Source organism: Aedes albopictus, chromosome 3 (assembly GCF_035046485.1).
Source record: "Aedes albopictus strain Foshan chromosome 3, AalbF5, whole genome shotgun sequence".
NCBI lineage: Eukaryota > Metazoa > Arthropoda > Insecta > Diptera > Culicidae > Aedes > Aedes albopictus.
The window spans coordinates 30,863,445-30,887,548 of NC_085138.1; the positions used below are offsets into that span (position 1 = coordinate 30,863,445).

General features: G+C 39.5%; 1 protein-coding gene across 1 annotated transcript in view; it reads left to right on the forward strand.

Annotated features, from left to right (window-relative positions):
* LOC109419187 (RNA-binding protein asd-2) overlaps window positions 1-24,104 on the forward strand; it is a 395,970-nt gene that overhangs the window by 187,652 nt on the left and 184,214 nt on the right. The window contains exons 4-5 of the mRNA XM_029867103.2: window positions 21,008-21,124; window positions 21,210-21,356. Of these exons, the coding sequence (XP_029722963.1) occupies window positions 21,008-21,124; window positions 21,210-21,356 (264 nt within the window). The remainder of the gene's footprint in view (window positions 1-21,007; window positions 21,125-21,209; window positions 21,357-24,104) is intronic.

Below are 24,104 nucleotides of genomic sequence, written 5' to 3' on the forward strand. Positions count from 1 at the left end.
CCGTTCCGGAGTTATGGCCATTTAGGTGTTCCGGACCGGTACCTCAGGAAGGGGCCACATATGAAAACGCTACAAACCCATCCATGCGACACATCAAACTACGGCATTTTCGATAACTTGATGAACGGTAAGCAGAAAAATGGTCTCGGACCATATCTGAACCGGTAGTGTTCCGGAGCCGGTTCCGGGTGTCCCACCGGAAGTGGCCAAACATAAAAGTGCACTAAACCCATGCATGCGGCATATCAAACCGCAGCTTTTTCGATACCCTGATGAACAGTAAGAAGGAATACATTCTATGACCATATCGGAACCGGTAGTATTCCGGAACCGGTTCCGGATGTCCCGCTGGAGGTGGCCAAGTCTAAAAGTTAACCAAACCCATGCATGCGACATATCAAATAGTGGCTTTTTTGACATCCTGATGAAAGGTAAGCAGGAAAATATTCTCAGACCATATTTGAACCGGTTGTGCTCCGGAACCGGTTCCGGGTGTCCCGCCGGAAGTGGCCAAATATAAAATTGAACTAAAACCATGCATGTGACATATCAAACCACGGCTTTTTCGATAACCTGATGAACAGTATGCAGGAAAGCATTCTCAGAACATATCGGAATAATTAGTGTTCCGAAACCGGTTCCAGATGTCTCTCCAGATGTGGCCAAGTTTCAAAGTTAACCAAACCCATACATGCGACATATCAAATAGTGGCTTTTTTGATATGCTGATGAACAGTCAGCAGGACAATATTCTCAGACCATATGTATCTGAACCGGTAGTGATCCGGAACCGGTTCCGAGTGTCCCGTCGGAAATGGCCAAACAAAAAAGTGAACCAAACCCATGCGACAAATCAAATCGCGGATTTTTAGGTATCTTGATTTGGCAAAAAAAAAGTTTTCGGCCATATTTGGAACAACCGGTAGTATTCCTCACCGATTAAGGGTGCCCCATCGGAAGTGGTCAAATGTAAAGGAGAACCAACCCCATAAATAGCTGTTTTGGTAACCTGATGAACGGTTAACAAGAGAAACAATCATAGACTACACTTTGGAAAACCAATACTGTGCCGAAACCGGTTCCAGGTGCTCCGCCGGAAGTGGTCAAATGTAGAACGGAACCAAACGCATGCACACCTTTAATCGGCTTTTTAGATGACGCCCAGAACGGTCAGCAAGTAATGTCTCAGGCCACTTTAAGACTACCGGTAGTGTACCGGAACTACTTTCGAGTGTCTCGCCGGAACTGGCGAAATGCACAAATAAGTGTTTGACAGTACATCAAATAGCAGCTTTTTTGAATACACGATGATCGATTCGTAAGAACATAGCCTCAGACCATATTTTAGACAACCGGTATTGTCCTGAAACCAGTTCTGAGTGTCCCACTGGAAGTGGTCAAATGTAAAAGTGATCTATAACCACCCATGCATGAGATAAATCAAATCGTGTTTTTTGGGTAACCTAATGAACGTTAGCAATGAAATAGTCTCAGACTATATTTGGGAGACCCGGTGTGCTCCGGAACCTGTTCCGGTACCGCATCGAAAGTAACCAAATGTACTATGCAACATATTACATCACGGCTTTTTGAATGAGGAACGGTTAACTAGAAAATAGGCTCACACCATATTACAGACTACCGGTAGGATTGCACAACCAGCGTTTGGTGCTTCGCCGGAACTACGAAAGTAAATAAAACCAATGCAAGCGATAAATATGTGTAAGAGAACAAAATCTTACAAATTAAACCCACATACAAACAGACGTCGCACTATACTCACTACCTATCGCTCTTGTTTTCAACGGTCAATAAGATATAGCCCAAATGTTCAGAAAAAAAATTTGTGATCTGTGATTGTGTAATGAGTTATAGCTTAGCTTGTTAGTATCGTCTTGATATTGATCAGCCTCCAGTGTTAGTGAAGGTGCTCAGCCTTGCTTATACGTTGAACATAATGTCGGACTATGTGCAATCAATAAGTTTTAAGTTAATTCAAAGATGTCTGATAAAATGCTTGCTTTTCTATAAAAATATTCGGATTCAGAAACACTTTGACTTACGTTGCCGGAAAGATTGTGAGAACATGTTAGACGAGAAAGGCACTATCACCACTAGGTGGATTATTTTGGGTTTTTTTTAATGTGCCTACCAGTGTGCACTGGTGTGCCGAGGTACTGAGGTGCCGAGGACCATGCACTGAACTGAATACATGATAAACTTATCTCAGCAAACATTGAATCCAAGGAAAAAAATGTCCATTGTCATGAAAATCGCTTCCGCAAGTTTTTCTGGTTATTTATATTTTGGATTTCTAAATTAAAATTATTTATTTTATATTTTAGGTTTAGAAGCGGAGCATATATCTACAGCATGATGCCCATAGATTGATTCCTCAATAATATACGTTAAGAAACTGCCAAAATCGTTACTTTCTTTTACGGAATTGCCCAAATCTCCTGTTCTCATGCCACGGCAGTCCAGTTAAATACCTTAGTCCTAGGGCGTACTTATCGGGTGGAACTTGAGTATTTTCGGTAGTTTTGATTACTTTCTCATGAGGGATTTTGTCGGCCAAATTTTCTGTAAGCCGTAAAATTCAGTTCAGTTGGAATTGTTTTTGATTTTAATTTTGATTCTCATGACCTACATGACAAAGAGAACAAAACTGGCGAAACTTGAGTTCTCGTACGTTGAACAAAGTACGAAATACGGAACATAGGTTATTCTCGTAAAGTTTTCTAGGACAGATGTGGAGTTACTACTTTTTCTATAACCCTAACGGGTAGTAGGGGAACGGGTAAAGACCTGTAGAGGTAGAACAGATGGTGGTTCTTCGAGGTGAACCTTAGACCTGATGATGAAATGATAATGTATTTCGGGGTTTTGATTTGATTGTCATTAGCAATAAATGTTCTCCAAACTCAAAATATCACGACCATCGTTTCTGAGATCAAGACGATTTAATTCTTAAAATTAAGGCAACATCAGGGGTTGGTCAAACAAAGGCTCTTGTGGGAGTTATATATTCACGAGCCTCTCGTGGGGATCAAGTATAATGCTGCTACGACGTAGTCTCTATATGATGACAGATTGACAAATTCATATCACCAAACCAATAAAGGCAACAGTCCGTAATGTGGATATACGTTTTTGAACCTAAACATGAAGAAAATAATGTAAAATGGCCAATGGAAATGAAAAAATAAGACAACCCGGGCAGAGTTCAAGTACTGACGATCAAAATGTGATATTGGTTTGTTTGAGATAAGAGGTAAAAGTACTGAAAATAATAGCAAAAATGCGTTCTTGAACCATCTAACCAATAGCAAAATATGATATTTGAAGATCAATCAAATAGCTCACTGCTATTGGTTAGATCTTACCAAGAGCTAAATGTGCTATGATGATGATGTTCCAGGAGTAAAATTGAGATATTATTTTCAGTACTTTTACCTCTTATCTCAAACAAACAAATATCACTTTTTGTTCTCCATATCAAAATATGCTATTATTGAGCTTTTTTCCTCTGCTCGGGAAATTCTTTCTGAAACGGTTTTTACGTTTTGACAGCTGGACATCTTTTCCTGGTTTCAAAGTTTACTGAGATGGTTTTCTCATAATTTCAGTTCAATGTTAATCTGTGCCAGCCGGTGCCACAGGTGTGCCCTGTGTGCCCAAGGCACACTGTGTAGAGTGACTACCCCTTGCCTCTGAAGAAAGTTCCGAATGAATCCATAGAAGATTTTTGGTCAAATACTCAAATTTCCAAAAACATTGCTTTGGAAAAAAATTTTTTGAAGCAATTCGTTAGTGATTTTTTTTTATATTTGGTGAGAAATATTAAAAACAACAACCAAAAACTGCGAGCCTTTCATCGAAAACTCTGTATGTAGTTTTTTTTATTTATTTTGGTATATTTTAGTATGCAACTTTTATGGAAAAATGCTTCGATTTTTTTATATTCGATTTCATAGACATTGAAATTTCCGATAAGTCGAGGTATATCTGTATACCTGTACCTAGAATCCTGAAAGGGATTGCCACATACATGATACTGAGAGAAATTATCATAAATTCTGTAGAGGGACTCCACATAATCCAATAAAAGAATTTCCCTTGAATCGAGCGGGATTCCTTCGGGTAGCTTAGAACGACAATTCCAGAATTCTGGAAGAAATTTCCACAAAATCGCGGAAGGGATTATTCGCGGAAGGGATTCCATAATGCTGTCTGAGGTTCTCCTAGATCCCCTGAGAGGGATTTTCTCAGAATCCGAATAAGGATGCTCACAGAAAGGAAATCTCCAGAATATTCCTGAATGGAATTCTACCACAATCCTGAGAAAAAATCTCTTAGAATCGTGTTGCGATCTTCTTCTTCTTGACGTAACGTCCCCACTGAGACAAATCCTGCTTCTCAGCTACGTGTTCTATGAGCAATTCCACAGTTATTAACTGAGAGCTTCCTCTGCCGATGACCATTTTGTTTATGTATATCGTGTGGCAGGCACGAAAACACCACAGGAAATTTCCGAAACGAAAAGTTCTTAGACCGACCGGGAATCGAACCCGTCACCGTTAGCGTGGTCATGCTGGATACCCAAGCCTTTACAGCTGTGGGTCAACAAGATTGGTATCACTCTTCACTTTTGTAATGAGAATATTCTGCAGAAGTTCATAGAGTTCTTAGGCATATTCATGCCTGTCATATGATGGATGTATGCATAAAATGGTCAATATGCGACGAAAACTGTCAGTTAATTTAAAAAGAAGAAGATTTGAATATTGTTGAAGATACATTTCATTTGAAATGCCATTAAAAGTCTCTAATAATTTTACTATTAGTTCAAACCCACGCGAAGCTACAAATGTGTTTCTTTATTCAGGATACCTCTGGTATGTATGTACCTAACATTTCCATTAGGGTAGCAATGTAAAGATATTGCGGTCCAACCAAACCTGTGCGTAAAGCCAAATTGTTTAAACTACACCCGGGATAAGGTAACCCGAAGGTATAATCCCCAAAAAAGTACCAGTTAAACGTTGTTTTTCTACTTCGACGCTCAGCTCCCCCAATAAAAAAACCAGCACTGCATAACCGAAAGCTTAAGCCAAAATCCCAAAACCAGACAAACCCGTAAAAGGGATTCCGAGTCCACCATTTCTTTTACCGGAAAACACAACTTTAGATTTTTTTTTTGACTCCTTCCCGATTGGGGAACCATCCAACAGTGCTACTAAAACCCGATCCAGAAGAAGCTAGCAGAGGCTCAGCGGGCATATTTTGTCACCATTTTTATTATCGCTCTGGGATGACACATTTTGCGGCACTTTTCCGCAGATCTACTGTGCCTCCTCCCTCGTCGTGGGTTGTTCATCGTCAGCACTACCACCACCGTGGGCGTCGATTCCCCGGGGAAGTGTGAAAAAATTGGATCACTTTTGGTTGTGCCTACAGCTGCCACTGCCTCTTCTACTAGGTCGAGGCGTTTGCTGTTGCGTCAACCACCAAGATTTGTCGGTGGCTCCCAGTTGGTGGGGGATTGCGATTTTTTATTTACAGATTGCGTGTCGGAACGGGACAGCCCGAAGGACAGGGAACATCCTTTTAAATTATCGTTCATCATGTTGCTGTCGTCGTCGGAGAGCGATGATTGGGGAAAGGGTCCGATTTTCGCCACACGCCACGAATGCGATGGATGGGGTGAAATGAAATGAGTGGAGGTCTGGATGTGATTTTGAAGGTTTTATTTTAGTGGACCCCAGGGTGTCGCTGGGATTTAATGGCAAAATTCCCTGCTGTTGCGAATTTAGTAAAGGAGATTATCATGGAAGGTAAACTAAAGCGAATGGATTGCCTCGACATCCGTGTATTTTGAACAACAAAACGATGAAACTTAATTCAAAGATATAGTCGGGGCCCGTGGCGCAGTGGTCCACACGTTCGCTTCATAAGCGGATGGTCATGGGTTCGAACCCAGCCCCGACACTTGCAGTTTTTCGTCAGTTGCTCTTCCCCCCGAGAGCAGCTGGCACCTGACCCTCTTCGGAGCATATAGCTCCAACGGACCCGGAATTTGGATATCGGCGAACCGCAACTCATAATGGACCCCCCAATCGGACTGGAAAAGGAACAGCAGCCAAAACATCAGCATCATCGTGCTCATCATTCTACCGTGGACAGGGTAGAAAAATTGAAGCAGCACAAGGCACCAGTTCGATATAGTTGAATTAGAATAGAATACATGTAGGCGCTGTACAAAGTGCAGCGTCCAATTGGAATCGCTCACGTAGTGCCCTAGTGGACAAAAGAGCTGTAAATTAGGTTAAGTGAATAAGAATAAAAAAAAATTCAAAGATATAATTTCTTCATAAATTTTTTTTTTATACTTTAAGGAATGTTTCTTGAAGTTGAATGTTTCTAACTGAAAGCTTTATTTATCAATTGATTATTTTTACTTTCGTATATCAAGTGGTAAGCCTGAAGACTAGAGTAAACGCTCCCTTAGTGGTAGTAGTGGCAATTTAGCACTATTCCGACCAAAAAATTCAGAAATGATATTTTAAATCGATACATTCTCAACTAGCAATCGCCAGCCGCAAACAAGCATGCATGCTGAATTGTTGCTTTACAACAGTAATTATAGCTGAACTAAAATTATGCTGTATACATTACTGTACAAATGCTATTTCAATTAAAAACGTAGCCAATGTTCAACTTTTCGTATTGGTTTTAACAATAATAGTTTAAAACACTTTTCAAGCGTTTAATACGATTTTTTTCGACTCTCAGTAATTCCTTCACAACATAGTTTAACAAGACTTTTTTCTGCTTCTTGTTAAGTTCATGTAAGAATTAGCACATGTATCTGTATAATGTGTTTTTAACAAGTCAAATAAGCGCTTTCGGTTCATCATACTTCGTTTCAGAGTACATGATGTACACGTGTTTTTACTGTACAACAGCTGGATGAATCTGTTGTTCAGTCGTTAACCATAATGTTCTGTGCTAATTCACCACTGCTGGATACGAGTCGAAGTTTGATCATTATTAAACCACGGGAAGTTCATGTTTCGATTTGAGCACTGCAAATAATCATATCTAGGATGGCGCAGATAGGAAGGCATGCGGCTGACAATCGACGGGTCTCGCGTTCGAAACTGGATTTAGGTAAATTTATGTGTAGGTATTATTTCACATTATTTGTTCACAGCATTAAGTTCCAATCATAAACTCTCGTGGAAATTGAAAAATTTTGTATTTTATTTTATTTTTAATCATTTTTGCTAAAGCTGAATAACAGCTTTACTATATAGTTGTAAAACGATTTAAAAACAAATAGTTCAGTTGATTCACAACACTATGCCTCATAGTTTCTCCAAACCCGAGCAAAGGCTGTGCCTGAAAATTATCTAAATGTTATTTAGGATCATGCTGAATAAGTTCGTCGTAAAGGTGCTTGTAGAATGATTGATTGTTTGTTGGTTTATACTTCATTTATGACATAAGTTAAGTTTTGTGTTCAGGAATTGTCGAAAAACCTATTTTAAACAATTATTTTCCTTGATTTTTTTTGCGCCCATAGTGGTGGGTCCCATGAAAATTCAAAGGGATGTGCCACTATTAGAACCAATTTTAATTTTACCACCAAATAGGAACCGTGAACCTATAGTTGGTACAAGTGATTTATTAGATAAAACTGAAATAAACGATGATGTTTACATTTTTCTTAGCAAATTTAAATCAAGAACTACCGATTAACGTTTTCAGACTTTTATTTTGTGGTATTATCTATATTATTCATTTATTTTACTACAAGGATCTACTAATAGCACCACTTTTGGTACTTTTAACCTGCCTATCATTTCAGAAGCTGAACCTGAAAATATGGTATATTGAAAATTTGAGCGGCAACACGAGTTCTACAAGAAAGTCACGGAAAATCTCGCTTTCCCCGTTATTTAAGGGAAGTGTTATCGGCCACTTTCTGAAATGCCAATTGATAAGTATTCATGATGAATATCAATTATCATTTTTCAAAGATAGTAGATGACACTGTCCTACAATATTGAAGTGAGTGCGGTTTTTCCGGGACTTTCTTGCAGAACTGGTCTAGTCACACACGTTTTCCATATACCATATTTTCAGGTTCAGCTTCTGAAATGATCTGAAGGTGATTGAATCTAGTTCTGTTGAAATGACATTTCTGCAATTTCTCATCGTGATAGGCTGTTTTACCTCACACAAACCTAAGGCTGATGATGATGAGTGAGAAATGAGAAATGAGAAATGAGAAATGTGATGCTAATGATGATAATGACGATGAGAGATGGTGATAATGATGATGATGATAATGAGAGATGATAGATAATAATAGTGATGATGAAAGATGAGCTATGAGAGATGGCAGCTGAACTATGAGAGGTGAGAGATGAGAAATGGAGGACAATCTGCGGACCCTTCGTAGAGTGTGGAGCTGGAGATACATAGCCGTGGACCGAGTAGAATGGAGACGACTTCTATGTACATCAGAGGTCACTCAGGCCTTAGTCAGACCGATAGCCAGACACACAGAAAGACAGATGAGAAATTAAAGCTAAGAGATAGGAGATGTAAGATGATAAATGAGAGATAAGTGTTGGATGATGAGAAATGAGAAATGAGAGATGGGAGACGAGAGATTAGATATAAGAAATGAAAGATGAGAGATGGGAGATGAAAGATGAGAAATGAGGGGTTAGAGATTGGAGATGCATCTCTCATCTCTCATCTGATGAGCGATGAGAGGTGGGAAATGAGAAATGAGACATGAGAAATGAGAGTAGAGAGATAAGGTATGGGAGATGCAAGATGCGAAATGACAGGTGGAAGATGAGAAATAAGAGATGCAATAAAACAGGTGAGAAATAAGAGATCAGTGAAGAGAGATGAGAGATGATTATGTTGATCAGAGATGAGATGTGAGCAAGGATGGAAGAAAACCACTTCTAGCGACAAATGATACAGGATAGGAACAATCAAAGATAGCCGTTGTTCTTGCGGTATCATGATACCGACGCCCTCGTCGTGCTCGTATCACAGAGACAATGAAAGCATCTGATGCACGCTGTATCGTGGGATCAACCGTTATCGGATCATTTTACAAATCGAGATAAACTTTATTCATGGACGATTCATGCCATTTTTGCCCTTCCAACCCAAATTCATAGTTATACACTAAAACCTAAATTTATGCACATGGCTAGGGGTTCATGAATTAAAAATGTGAATAAATTAAAAAAGGCATAACATGAGGGAAATTTATGCATAAATTAAGTTTGGAATTTGGGAATGAGGGAATCTAGTTCGTGAGAACAGGTCTTGCTCCAGGGCATTTGAGGTGAGGCTAAGGGGGTTTCCATAAAATTTCCAGAGATCCCAGAAAAGGGGGTCCTAAGGGACTTCAGAGGCGTCTCAGGGGGTTGTTTCAGGGGATTTGGGGTGCCTTTTATGGGCGTTCTGTCAGGTTTTGATGGAGTTTTCATGGGATTACGGGAAAATCGGGGGCATTTCATTAGAATTTAGGGGGTTTCAGGGACGTTTCAAGGTGCTTCATGGGCAATTCAGGGGATCTCAGGAGCCTTTAAAAGGCATTACACGGGGTTTGAGGGGCGTCTCAAGGCATTTGAGAATAATTTCAGTGAATTTCTGGGGGTTTCTGGAGCATTTTAAAGGCGTTCCTAGGCATTTTAGAGGCGTATGAGAGCATTTCAGGGGCGTTCCGAATTATTTCATGTCAGGGTCGTATAAAGGGGTTTCAAGAACATCTTTAAATCAAATAGCATTTCAGGGGTGTTTCAAAGGGTTTTGGGATAAGGTCCCTGAAAATCTTCTACAACTTCCTGAAACGCCTCAAAGATCCCCCTAAAACTCTCTCGGAGTCCATGTAACGCACCTAAGACGCTCAGAAACTCTCTAAAACTTCTCCTTAACGCCTCCATAACGCCTCTGCATCCCGCCGAAAACGTTTCAGAGCATCCTGAAATGCCTCCAAAATCCCCCTTGAACCCTCTCGGACCCATGTAACGCACCTGAGACGCTCTGAAACCTCCGAAAACTCCTCCGTAACGCATTCGTAACGCCTCGGAACCCCACCAAAAATGCTCTGAAATTTCCTGAAATGCTTCCAAAATCCTCCTTAAACCCCCGTGGACCCCATGTGACGTACCTGCGACGCTCCAAAACCCCCGAAAACTGCTCCGTAACGCCTCTGGATCCCGCCGAATATGCTCTGAAATTTCCTTAAATGTCTCAAAAATCACTCTAAAATCCCCTTGGACCCTATGTAACGCATCTGAACTCCCAAAAGCGCCTGTCTAACGCCTCCCAATCCCTCTTAGGCCTATTTGGACTCCATGTATCGCACGTGAGACCCTCGGAAACACCCGTAAACGTACCTGTAACGCTTTCAAACCCCGTCAAAAATCCTCTGAAACTCTCTGCGATACTTTCGAAAACCCCCCTGAGATCTCCTGGTACCCCCTTGGTACCCCTTGGGACCCCCCTGTAACTCCACTGTGGCTTCCATTTGCACATCCATATAAACACCCTCTGGCCGCCGTTGCAATAGTTACCGTCATTAATAAATATTCTTATGTACAATATTGATTCTGAGTAGCTTTCCCTCTTTTAAAGCAGGGCATAAAAAAGGTGCATAAATTAAAAAGCATGAAAATAATATGTATTAATTGAGCTTTAGTGTAATTAGATATTCATGGGTGCAGATAGAGCAATATGAATGATAATTCAATTTTATGATTCCGACATCATGATAACGATCGCATCGCGGCTGCACATCCCGAGCGATTCGTTTTTCGCGAATCGTGGTTTGTTTATGATGCTTGACGACAAAATTCTATCGTTGTTGCTAAAATCGCGCGATGCCCTTCAACCGCGACACGTTGGGGATATTATCATGATCACTAGATTTCTATCCTTGGATGTGAGAGATGAGAGATGAGAAATTAATGGTAAGAGATGAGAAATGAGAAGTTAACGGTAAGAGATGAGAGATGAGGAATGAAATATAAATGATGAAAGATGAGAAACGAGAGATGAAAGATGGGAAATGATTGAGGTGGGGCGGGGGAGGTATGAGGGATGGAAGATGAGAAATGAGAGACAAGAAATGAGAATTGAGAAATAAGTGATGACGGTGAGAGATGAGATAAGGAGTGTATCGGAAATTAACTATAAACATTCAGGATGCTCTATCTCGAAGCATGTTTGGTCTTATCATTTCGGTTCTTCTATCAAATCTTCACAATACAGTCAAGTTTAGAACAGCCTGAAAAAATTTGAAAAATGTTTAGCATTATTGAAAATATTGTTGAATGAATACATCTCACAAATTAAAGTTTTGGACAAATTGTTGTTTTTTAAAGATTTTTCAGCATTTCAATAACGTGTAGCGAATAAAACTTGTACGACGAAAAATCCAAAAAATATTAATTATTGTTAGCAGTTATGTACACATAACATATCACCGAACACCAACTTAAAAAAAAATATTTATGATCGAAAAACCCTCAACATTTAAAAAATGGCCTTTCCTAAAAAAACACTAATTTTTTGTTGAACTTTGACAGTCTGTTTCAAATATCTTCAAAGGTTATACAATTCCGTTCTCTACTAAAGCTACCTCGTCGTTAAGTCTAAAAACATTTCCAATTAAAAAAAAATGGATTATCAATTGGATGTATTTTTTATTTGCGTAATCGTGCTTTGAATGAGCATCAAAAAAATGGGGTCCCTGAAAAATGACCTTTTTTCATTTTTAAGAGTTGCGCTAAAATGGAGTCGAATTTTTTCTTGAAAATAATTTTTTACCTATATTATGAGCAATCTGGGAAAGAATATATTTGCGCTAAAATATTTTAAAAAATCAAAAAAATTTCCATCTTTTCCGCAATTTCAAATTTTTAAGAGGTGTCCAAAATTTCAAGATCATGCGTTTAAACTTTGAGATTGATGTCCATGTAAAATAATTATTTTTACAAAAGCAAAAGTGCCATTCCTTTTTCTGAGGATTTATATAGTACCTCCAAAAATAAAATTATTTATAACTTGAATAAATTATTTTTTAGGATGTTTTGAACATATATAGTTAATTTCCGATACACTCCTTATGAGAGATGATGAGAGATGAGAGATAGGGGCCTGTCCATAAACTACGTAGACTCTTAAGAAGCGAGAGGGAGGGGGGTGTTCTGGTCAAAGTCTACACTCCATACAAATTTCGAAAATTTTGTATGAACAAAAGTCTACGAGTTTGGTTTTGAGATGACCTAAAAAAGTCTACGGAGTTTATGGTCAGCGCCTAAGAGATCAGAGGTAATAAATCAGTGATAAGAAATGATAGATGAAAGATGATGATGATGATGAGAGATGCAAGATGAGAGCTAAGAGATGAGAAATGAGAAATGAAAGATGAGAGGTGAGATCAGGGATGAAAGGTGCTACATGAGAGATAGGAGATGATAGATGGGAGATGAGAAATGAGAGATGAGTGATGAGTTATCAGAGATGGTAGATGAGAGGTCAGAGATGAGAAATGAGAGATGTGGGATGAAGAGATAGGAGATAAGATATGAGAAATGAAAAATGAGAGATGAGAAATGGGATATGAGAATTGAGAGATGAGAGTTAACAGATGAGGGATATGATATATGAGATATATAATATAAGATATGAATTTTTTTTCTCTGTTTGGAGCATAACCACTGTTAATTTCACCAAGGTATGAAATGTATCAGAGATCGATTTTTTTTTCCTTAAATTACTTGAATGTTATTCTATAGTATGTTATTCTATAGTTGGAAGCAACTAGGTCTGCGGTTCGATTAAAAAAAAAAATATAAAATTGGTAGATATTTCGCTGCAACGCCCACACTACATCTTTAAATTAAAAGGAATTTCAGAGGCCTTTCAAAAGATATTGTGATGGGGTCTCTGAAAATCCTCTGAAACGCCTTTGACTCCCGCCAAAAATCCTCTGAAACTTCCTGAAATGGCTTCAAAATCCCCCCAAGACCACTTCGGACCCCATGTAACGCACTTGAGACGCTCCGAAACCTCCGAAACTCATCCGTAACGCTTCCGTAACACTTCTGAATCCCGTCGAAAACTATCTCAATCTTCCTGAAATACCTCCGAAATCCCCCATAAACCCCTCGGACCCCATGTAATGCATGTGAGACCCTCTGAAACCCCCGAAAACGCCTGCCTAGCGCCTGCCTGGTGCCTGAGTCCCACCAAAAATGCTCGGAAACTTCCTGAAATGCCTCCGAAACCTCCTCAAAACCCACTCGGACTCCATGTCACGCATGTGAGACCCAAAAACATAGCTGTAACGCCTCCAGAACCCGTCGAAAATCCTTTGAAACTATCCCCAATGCTTTTGAACCCCCCTCAGACCCCGAAACTCCCTTGAGATTTCCTGGTCCCCGCTCAAACCCCTTGGGACCCCCTGAAATGCCCCTGTAACCTCCCTTTGCACTCCCTTATAAACACCTCCTGGTAACCGTTGCAATAGTTACCGTCATTATTAAAGTTTCTGATGCACAATATTGATTTTGAGGAGCTTTACCTCTTTTTATGCAGGGCATAAAAATGTGCAGCAATAAAAGGTGCATGAAAATAACTTGCATAACAAGAGGTTTTAGTGTATGTTTAGTAATGAGATGAATTTGTGTATGGTGAGATGATGAATTCTATGTTTCTTTCTGCAATTAAATGATACAAAAAGCGTGAGTATTATACTGCCGTGCTACGCATGTTCATGGAAAATAACATGGGACAAATATGCGTAGAACGGCATTATAATTCCTTACCTAATTCTATTCTATCACTAGCTGCCCCGGCAAACGTCGTACTGCCTGCCCATTGTGTTTTTTTAACAGCACCATAGAGAAGTGCCCCGCAACTAAAATGTGTATAGGAGTCCCCCTTCCCAGATATCGAAGGAGTCTCACGCTATGCTAAGAACCTTCGCCGGCCCCAAAAGAACATACATACAAAATTTCACACCGATCGGTGCAGTAGTTTTCGAATCCATCAGGGTCAGACAGGCAGACAGACAGACAGACAGAAATTCATTTTTCTATAGGGTCGGAACCATTTGGGAAGGAGCACCTATTTTGAGCACTTACTGCTATAACTCGGTCAATTTCAAACCGATTGACTTGAGTTTTTGCAATGCATACTGCGTGCGTATCTGATCGTGTCTCAAAAATTAAGTAGCTTAGTTCTTGTGTAAACGCTGATTAGACCGGTCGTCCTCTATGGACACGAAACATGTACCCTACGTGCAGGACCAACGCGCCCTAGGAGTTTGCGAACGGAAGGTGTTGCGTACCATCTACGGCGGAGTGCAGATGGAAGACGGGACTTGGAGAAGGCGAATGAACCACGAGCTGCATCAGCTGCTGAGAGAACCAACCATCGTCCATACCGCGAAAATCGGGAGACTACGATGGGCGGGTCACGTCATCAGGATGTCGGATAGCAACCCGACTAAAATGGTTCTCGAGAGTCATCCGACCGGTACAAGATGACGTGGAGCGCAGCGAGCTAGGTGGGTCGACCAAGTGGAGGACGATCTGCGGATCCTACGCAGAGTGCGAAACTGGAGACAAACAGCCATGGACCGAGTGGAATGGAGACGGCTACTATGTACAGCAGAGGCCACTCCGGCCTTAGCCTGATCGGTAAAGTAAGGTAGTTCTTGTGTAGTGCTTATTGAACTCCCGATTAGCCCATCGAAAGAAGTCGACCCTAAGGTCTCAGGCCAACGTTGGTTGTAACTCGGGTGTAAGCCAGCAGAAGTAACAATATATTAACGATGAACGTACACTACGCCATGGTGGTAAGTCTTTCTGAAATTGATGATTTTGGATGCTCCGAGTGGAGAGGAGAATTTGACTTAGCCAAAAAAAAAAGTTCTCTCTATGCGACACCAAGCTTCATGAGAAGAGTCAGCTGCAAACTTCACAATTACGTGTCACCCTATCGTCGTCAGACAGTCTACAATCAACATGATAAAGCATCGATTCAGGAATGTGCTTTTCATCTTTTTTCCCGTCGAAGAGCATCTTCAGTCTCTGCATCAACAGTCTCTGTCGCGGAGGCGTCTGGTTGTGTTTGAAACACTGTATCCTCCTCGTTCGTATGCGCGTGGGTGTGCATGTGATGTCTCAGCGTACGAGCAAACGGAGCCCACTGGGAAGAGCTCAAGCTTTATTAAAAGCTTATTTTTTCCTCATATGCACAACAAAAAGCGTAAACAGACGCGCAAGTGGTTGTCTGCTTGGTCGCTGCTGGAAGGATACATCAACGGACGGCACGGCATGGCATTGGCACACGGTGCACAGCGGTCTACAGCGGAACCAAAGAGTCAAAGCGTTTGTGAGCTGTTGCTCTTCGCATCTTAGGTGGGTACGTTCGAAGCTATTGCTACTCCTGCTGGGATGGGAAGCTGCAAAGAACAACTCAATTACTGCCAGTCTTCATGAGATCTGGGAAATAAACGAGTGCAATTAATTCGAGACGACGCCGCAGAGGATGTTGTCGGGCACACATGAGGAGATGCTTGGTGGGGATTCTTATGTAGGTACGTGGCGGTTGCTGGCAGTGAGCATCCACAGCATCCGATATTATCTAACCCCATCCCATGCCATGTCGGTTCTCCGACTCTGATGACTATGTGCGACAACAAAAATGATGAGCTGCACATGTGTGTGATCGGATCGTTGGCAGCAAAGTTGAGAAAAATCATAAACATGATGACGATGCCTGCATTAAAGTTTCCAATAGACGGACATTATAGACAATGGAATGAAATGAGTTTGCGGGAATATTGCGCTTATAAATATTGTTGATAGAAAAGCAGTTTTGCAGACTTTAAAAGGAATTCGTATGGACTTCTGCATGAATTTATGCTGGCCTCACAGCGGTGCCGCTCCGCTCAAACGTCAAATTTTCTGTACGGTTAAGCAGGCCAGAATAAATTCGTGCAGAAGTTCCATGAAAGCTGTAAGCTTGGCTAGGCTTTTATTAGTCTTCAACCTATCAAGTCTTTAAGAAAAAGTTGTTTTTACCTTCAAAACAGTGCAAATTCAAACCTTTGAAGAAAGATCCTCAACCATTGGCGTAGCTAGAGGGGGTTCCAGGGGTGCCTGGCACCCCCTAGAACAAATTTGGCACCCCCTAGAATTTTTCCTTGAGCCACCTAAAATTTAAAACTTACCACAATAATTCTAATATTTTTAATGGTACATTTGAATAAAACTTAATCATACCCGGAAATACTTATATACCTTCTCCATGAATTAATCCAGTAATAGTAATAAGTAAGAATAGATAGAGTATTCTTACAGTGATTTCTCTAGGCTTCCTTTATGGATTCCTCCCGATATTTCTTCAATAAACTTCCCTTAGAATTCTCCAGGCAGTCCAGATCGGGTTGTACATACTAGAAATCTCTGCAAAGATTGGTCCAGCAACTTCTCCTAGGATTGGATTTAGATTTGGAAGTTCTTATTTTGATTCTTCTCGGAATTCTTCTAGCGATTCCTCTAAAAATGTCTATTGGGATTCCTTCAGGAATTCCTGTTGGTATTATTCAGGACAATCTTCCTGGGATTCTTCCAGAAGTTCCTCCGGTGATTCTTCCAGGAATTCCTTCAGAGATTTTATTCAGAGATTCTTCCTGAAATTTCTCATGGAATTCCTCCAGGAGCTTATATTGGTCTTCCTCTGGGAATTGCGGCTAGGATTTCTAAACCAACTCCTGCTGTGATTCTTCCAGCAATTTCTCTTAGAACTCCTCCAAAAATTCTCATTGTGGTACCTCCAGGCAATCTACTAGGGAAGTTGTTCCGGAAATTCTTCCGGAAAACCTCCCTTCTTTTTCTAAAAATCCCTTCGATGATTCGTCCCTAATTTTTCTAAAATTCCTTCAGAGATTTTATCCAAAGATTCCTCCAGAAATTCCTTCTGGAATTCCTGCAGAAACTCTTTTGGCCTTCCTCCAAGAATACCTCAAACACCTTCTCCTGCGGTTCTTCCAGCAATTTCTCCAGAAATTCTTACTATGATATACCCAGAAATTCTTCTAGTGATTCCTATACAAATTGATCCTAGCATTGGGGCTGGAAGTCTTCCGGGAAATCTTCCTGAGATTCCTTCAGGAATTCCTTCTGCGATTCCTTCAGGGCCATCGCAATAGATTCTTCCAGAATAGCTCTACTGGTTCTTGCAGGAACTTCTCTAGGTATTCCAAGGTTTTGATCTTTGGATTCCCTCAGGCATTCCTGATGGGGATTCTCTAGAAATTCCTGTATAGTGTCCTCCAGCAATTCCTCCTAGGATTTCTGCAGAGATTTTTACAATGATACATCTCAGAATCCTTCTAATAACACCTTCTGATATTTTTTCTGTGATTTCTTCAGAAGCTCTCCGGTGATTCCACCAGGAATTTTTATCCAAGATATTTTATACAAGGATTCTTTCATAAATTTCTCATACGATTCCTCCAGGAACTCCTCTTGGTCTTCCTGCAAGAATTTCAGCTGGATTTCTCAAGCTATCCCTGCTGTAATTCTTCCAGCAATTCCTCCTAGGACTCCTCCAGAAATTTTTACTGTAATACCTCCCGGAATTCTTCTAGGGATTCTTCTAAGAATCCCTCCAGGGATTTATTGAAAAACTTGCTGGGATTATTCAAGGCAATTTTCCTATGAGCCTTGCCTTCGGTGTATCCTCCTGGAAACCCTAAAGGGTTTCATTCCTGGGATATCTCCAAATATTTATAATTGTTTCAGCAATGCCTCCTATGTCTCCTCCTAAAATTTTTGCTACGATACCTGCAGGAATTCCTCTAGGGATTTCTTCTGCCATTCTTGCTGGAATTCTTCTAGGCAGTTTTCCTAGGATACTTCCAGAAATGTCTTTGATTCTTTCAGGGGGTTTTCTGAAGACTCATCCAGGAGTTCCTCTTGAGTTTTTATTCATGGATTACTCTAGAAATAAATCATGGTATTACTCACGGAACTTCTCTTGGCCTTCTTCAAGGAACTCCAGCTGAAGGAAACACAATATAAATCTCTAGAGGAGTCCCTAAACGAGTGTCAGGAATAGTAGGGATTTCAAGAGAAATGCTAAGAATGGTCAAATTGTGAGATAAATGAAAAAACGCGTTCTGGCGGGATTTGAACTCACGACTCCGTATTCGCTAGACCGCAGTATGGCTATTTCTTTGAGAGCATGGTTGTTTTTTTTTTTTAATTTCTGCGGTCGTTTCATTGGAATTTAATCAGCAATTTCTTTGATTTTTTTTCTAGAATTTCAATGGCTACTCCTCTGAAATTATTTCAGCAATTTCTTTTTCAATTATTTTGAAAATTTCTCAGGCAATTGTATCGTGATTACTTTTGTTAGTTTTATGATTTAACTACTTATTGCTTCCGAAAATGGCTGATTTGGAAATTCAGACATTCTAAACTGGGCTTGCTCGAAGAAAATCCTATGAAATTCACGAAAAACTTTCTGACAAATTGCCGGATAATTTTCCATTACATTTGCCCTAGAACTTTCAAAGTAGTTGCCAAAAGAATTCATATAAGAATTACTAGTAGTGTTCCTGAATAAATTTTTAGGGCTTTTTTAAAAATTTGGTCAAATCCAATCTCAAAATAAATTGCTGAAATATATTCTATAAAAATTTCCACAAACATTCACAAAACAATTTTCAAAAAAAAATTTAAAGAATTTCCCGAAATCATAAAAGGATTTTCTGAATAAAATTTAGAAACAATTCCAAAAGTAATTGCCGTAGTATCACTATGACAGAATTTTTAAAGAACCGTCAACTTTTTTCTTCAAATAAATTCTCGAAGGAAATCTTTGAAAAATTTGCCGAATTAATTTCCAAAGGAATTACCGAAGAAGTTCCCAAATTAATAAACGGAGTTTTCAAAATTTCCAAAGGAATTGCTGATGAAATTCTTAAATAAATTTTCAACGCAAGTAACATCGGAATTGCCGAAGGTTATTACAATCGGAATTGCTGCAGAAATTCCTTACATAATTACTGAAGAAACCTAGAAGAAATTGTCTAAAGAATTTCATTAAAATTATAGAAGCGATTTGATAGGGCCCATATGGCCGAGGCGGTAAACGCACGGGTATTCAGCATGACCATGCTGAGGGTGACGGGTTCGATTCCCGGTCGGTCCATGATCTTTTCGTAAAGGAAATTTCCTTGACTTCCTTGGGCATAGAGTATTTTCGTGCCTGCCACACGATATACACATGCAAAATGGTCATTGGCAGAGGAAGCTCTCAGTTAAAAACTGTGGCAGTGCTCATTGAACACTAAGCTGAGAAGCAGGCTTTGTCCCAGTGAGAGGACGTTACGCCAAGAAGAGAGAGGAGGAGAGGAGAAGCGATTTATAAACGAATTTCTGAAGGAGTTTTCGAAGGAATTGGCGAAGGAATACCGAATATAGATAATGAAAGTCCAAAAAATCGACGATAATCCCAAAAAAGTAAAATGACTTGCCGAAGACATTTCCAAAAATAAATTGTAAGGAAGTTCCCAGAGTCATTGTTGAATGAATTACAAAATAAAAGAATTCCCAAAAGAATTGCCTGAAGAGTAATTGGAGAATTATAAACAGCAAATTTCAATACAATTGTTGACATAAACAAAACAATGCTTGAAAGCCAAATAAACTCCTAATGGAATTGCCGAAGAAATTTTCAAAGCAATTTTCGATGAAAGTTTTCAAAGGATGCGTGAAAGTTGTTACGTATCAAATTCCAAACGTTTTACCAAAAAAAATCTTAAAGAAATTGCCGAAGGAGATCCAAAGATATTACCGTAGATATTTGCCAAATCCAAAGCAATTGCTGGGAGATTTTCAAAAGAAGACTTAATTGAAATAAATTGCAAAACAATTTCCATATAAATTACCAGGAATATTCCCTGAGGTATTACCGAAAACACAAATGTCTTGTATTATACGTACAAACCAGACACAATTATTCGAAATGTATGAAGCTGAAATTTTGACTGATTACTACAATGTTTGTTTTACGTAGTCAAATTTTGAGCTTTATACACAACTCCTTTCAATACATATATTATCAATTAATTCGAAATTGGTGCGAGTACCAGAATCCCGAAGAGAAAAATCGAAGTTCACTCGCACCAAATTCCGGGTTTCAGTCCTGAATATGCAATTTTAAGTATTTATATCTTTTTTTTATCTGTATTAACGAGATTTTTAGCCCTGGGCTAGTTCATCTCGCATTTATAACTCTTTCTTGTTCTTGAAAACTATTTTAACAAAGAGGATGTCACAATGAATACAAGTTACATGCAAATTTGTGGATTTTATATGGTTTCAGAGATTTACACTTGCTCTAAAAATGTATTCTTACGGACCTGATTGTTTTCAATCCACTAAACAAAGGGGTTGTCTCGATGGTTGTTAAGTTCAAACTGAAAATTCCAATTCCATGTATTATACGCAATCAAGCTATTAAGTATTCAAACCCCTCACATGGCGGGGAAAGTGTTAAATTTGTACAACGGTTCGAATTAAAAAAAAGTGTTCATTAAAACATAGCACGTTCAAATTTGAGGGCTATTTTTTACGCTACGCAGTATATCATTATTTCATGAAAGAAATTGAGGATGGTTCGGTATATCCTTTTACGAAAAAGAAGCAAAACAACCTGGAAGCCACTGAAACTGGCACCCCCAAGGCACCCCCTAGGAAAAAAATCTAGATACGCCAATGTCCTCAACAAAAGAAAAATCTGTCTAATAAAGGCAAATAAATAAGTATTTATTCTACCGAATTGAGTCACACTCCCGTCTCATTCGCATCCACAAACCATCAACAATTTTGACCCCTTGTTTTCTGATTGCTCACTTTTCCGTCTTATCTCATTCCAGTTCAACTTTGTCGGCAAGCTGCTGGGCCCGAAGGGCAACTCCCTAAAGCGACTGCAGGAGGAGACGATGTGCAAAATGGCAGTTCTTGGCAAGGGTTCAATGCGGGATCGTAAGAAGGTTCGTATTCATACACAAACGGTTACGTTGCATCCCATACATATTTCCTTTTCCTTGAATCGTCCGTCCGCTCATGCACCCCCAGGAGGAGGAACTGCGACTCAGTGGCGACCCGCGATACGCACATCTTTCCGAGGACCTGCACGTCGAGATTTCCACCTACACAGCGCCGGCCGAGGCGCACGCCCGTATCGCCTACGCCCTGGCCGAGGTTCGACGCTTCCTGGTACCGGTGAGTATTGGTTGTATTGGTAATCTATTTTCGAGATTCGATCGATTGGATGATTTAGCGCTGGGATTGTTTTTTTTTTTCGTGAAATGCCAGGCAACGGCGATCATTAGTGTCGGATTTCGAGGCTTTCGGGGATACGCAGTACATAGGCTTGTTATTTTGTTCTCCGGATGACAGGGAAATGGAAACATCTGTTTAATACTATATATATATATATATAGATATATCTGCCTGGTATGAACTGAAATCAAATTGAAATTCTTTGGATGCATTGAAGTAGTATTTTTCATTCTTGATGAAAGAACGCAAAGCTCGATTTGACTTAGACAATAGACAGTGTCAGATCAGTCGGGATATCCTAGGTCATCCGAACTATGCTTGAGTTTAGATCCTAAAGTCTACGGGTGGAACGGTAATTCCGTTCATTGTACAAAGCTACGATTTGTACTCTATCATGTCCAGTGAATCTACTGAAAGTTCAATAGACAGTATCAGATCAGCTATCAGATTTAACTATCATGGAGTTACCCTTGAGAGTTAAGAGGTCAATGGATCCTAATTGGTTGTGTAATGTTACTATTTAAAACGAAATCACCTCACGTTACACGAGTTGTTTATATCAACTAAGCTCCATAACAGTAAGGATAACCCATAATATCAAAAAAAAAAAAACAAACAACGCTCATTGTTCCTCGAAGTACTTTGGTAAATACAGTTGATTATGTAACAACACTTACCGTAGTGGCAAAAGCTATTATCACCAGTGTAGACCTGAAGCTATGGTCTCCGGAAAAGTTTGGTTGATCTGGAATATCTCGAAAGAATCTTGGAAAATCTCATAAAATGCCAGGGGGATAACATGTTATAGTTGGATGTGTTGGATGTGAAATAGTTGTACAGGTCGGACTCGATTATCCGGAGACTCGATTATCCGGAATTCGATTATCCGGAATTTTAGACTCGATTATCCGGAGTATTTTTATTGCGATATTTTTTTATATCAATGAGGAGAACGTGCCTCTAGAGCCGACCTACTGATAGTGCTGACACGATTTTGGAAGCCCCCGATTCCGTTTTCCTCCGATTTTGTCGGCTTTTTGACTCGATTGTGTTAGCCTCTTTTAACGAGAAAATTTTGTTTAACACTCAGCTTTAACATTTTACATTTCCAGTATTTTACAGCATATCTCATTCAGTTGATAATTTTTAGCGTCATATATAAATTACGTAACAAAAAAATCTCGCGTTATATTTGAAAAGGGCCAAACAATTTTAAATCTCTTCTCAGCGAGAAAACGCTAAATGTTGCATCTGTTTTCAAAACATGCCGTGAATCATCCACGAAATTTTCAAAGAATGATTTTATGCATTTCTTCAGATAGTATTTCTGGATTTCTCCAAATTTTCCTTTAAGGGGAAACCTTTCAGGGATTTATTTCCTTTTGCTTGGTATTCCTCCAAGAATTCCTCCTGAGACTCCTTTGGGAATTCCTGCTAAGATTCCTAAAGCAATCCCTGCTCGAATTTCGCCAGATATTTCCAGAGGAGATTTTACGAAAAATTTTCCGGTCAATTTTTGTTGCGATTCTATTAGGATTTTATACTGGAATTCTTCCACGAATTTTTGTAGTTGTTCTTTAAATACCCACAGGTAGATCTACGGTTTTTTCTAGGTATTATTTATGGGATTCTTATGGGGATTTTACCAGGTATTTCTTAAAGTTTCCTTCGGAATTTTCTGTTGATATTCCACCAGAAGTCCTTGAGGATTTCTTTAGGTATTCATGCAGTAATTTCTTATAGGATTCTTTCAGGAATTCCTCCAGATATTCTTCATTATTTTCTACAGGATTTTTTACAAAGATTTCTTCAGAAATTCTTCCGGATATTCCTCAGAATTATTTTAGAGATTTCTCCAGCAAGTTTTAAATTAGGCATGTCAATTTTTTCAGAAATGTTCTCTGATTCTCAAGTCCACTCCCATATTTTGATTGGCATCCAAAAAGAAGTAACTGGTCAAAACTTCAGCAAAATCCATTGAAATTAAGAGATCCAATGCATGATTGCTCCCCAAAAGCTAGTTTTAGGACACATTAGGCTTTCACGAATTTCGATAATGTTCGCTCAACTCCTACATCATCGATGCAAAAAAAGCAAATTAAAAGCAAAATCAGTTACTTCAAAATATGGGGGTGGACTTGAGAATCAGAGAACAATTTTTTTAATTAGACAGGCCTCTTCTACCTATATTTCTTTAGGAGTTTGATCAAAATGTTTGTTGAGTTGATCACTGCTCCCAGTACCGTGTGTATTATAGACACACGGAAGAGGCTGTTCACTTCAAAAGTCTTTTTTCTCATCCCTCAACATTTTCTCCAATTTACACAAATCACACCCCTTTGCCTCAACCATGCCTTCGTTAGGGAACATCCATCAAGTACGTTACACCAAAATTGGAAAATTTACATGGATTTTTCCGTGACGTACATAATGGATGGCCCCTTACTGTTTATGTTTTGTTTCACGAGCTCATAACCTTTTTGTTTAGTTCAAAATTGTCAGAAAAGTGCCCCGATCTTAAAAAACCTAGAACACTATTAGGGTCTTACTAAATACAGCATACTAAGGGAAGGTCCATAAATTATGTCACATTTGAGAGGGGCGGGGAGATGCAGCAAATTGTGATGACCCATTAAAACTTCAGAAAACTTGTATAACAAGATTGACTAGGGGAAGCAGTAAAACAAG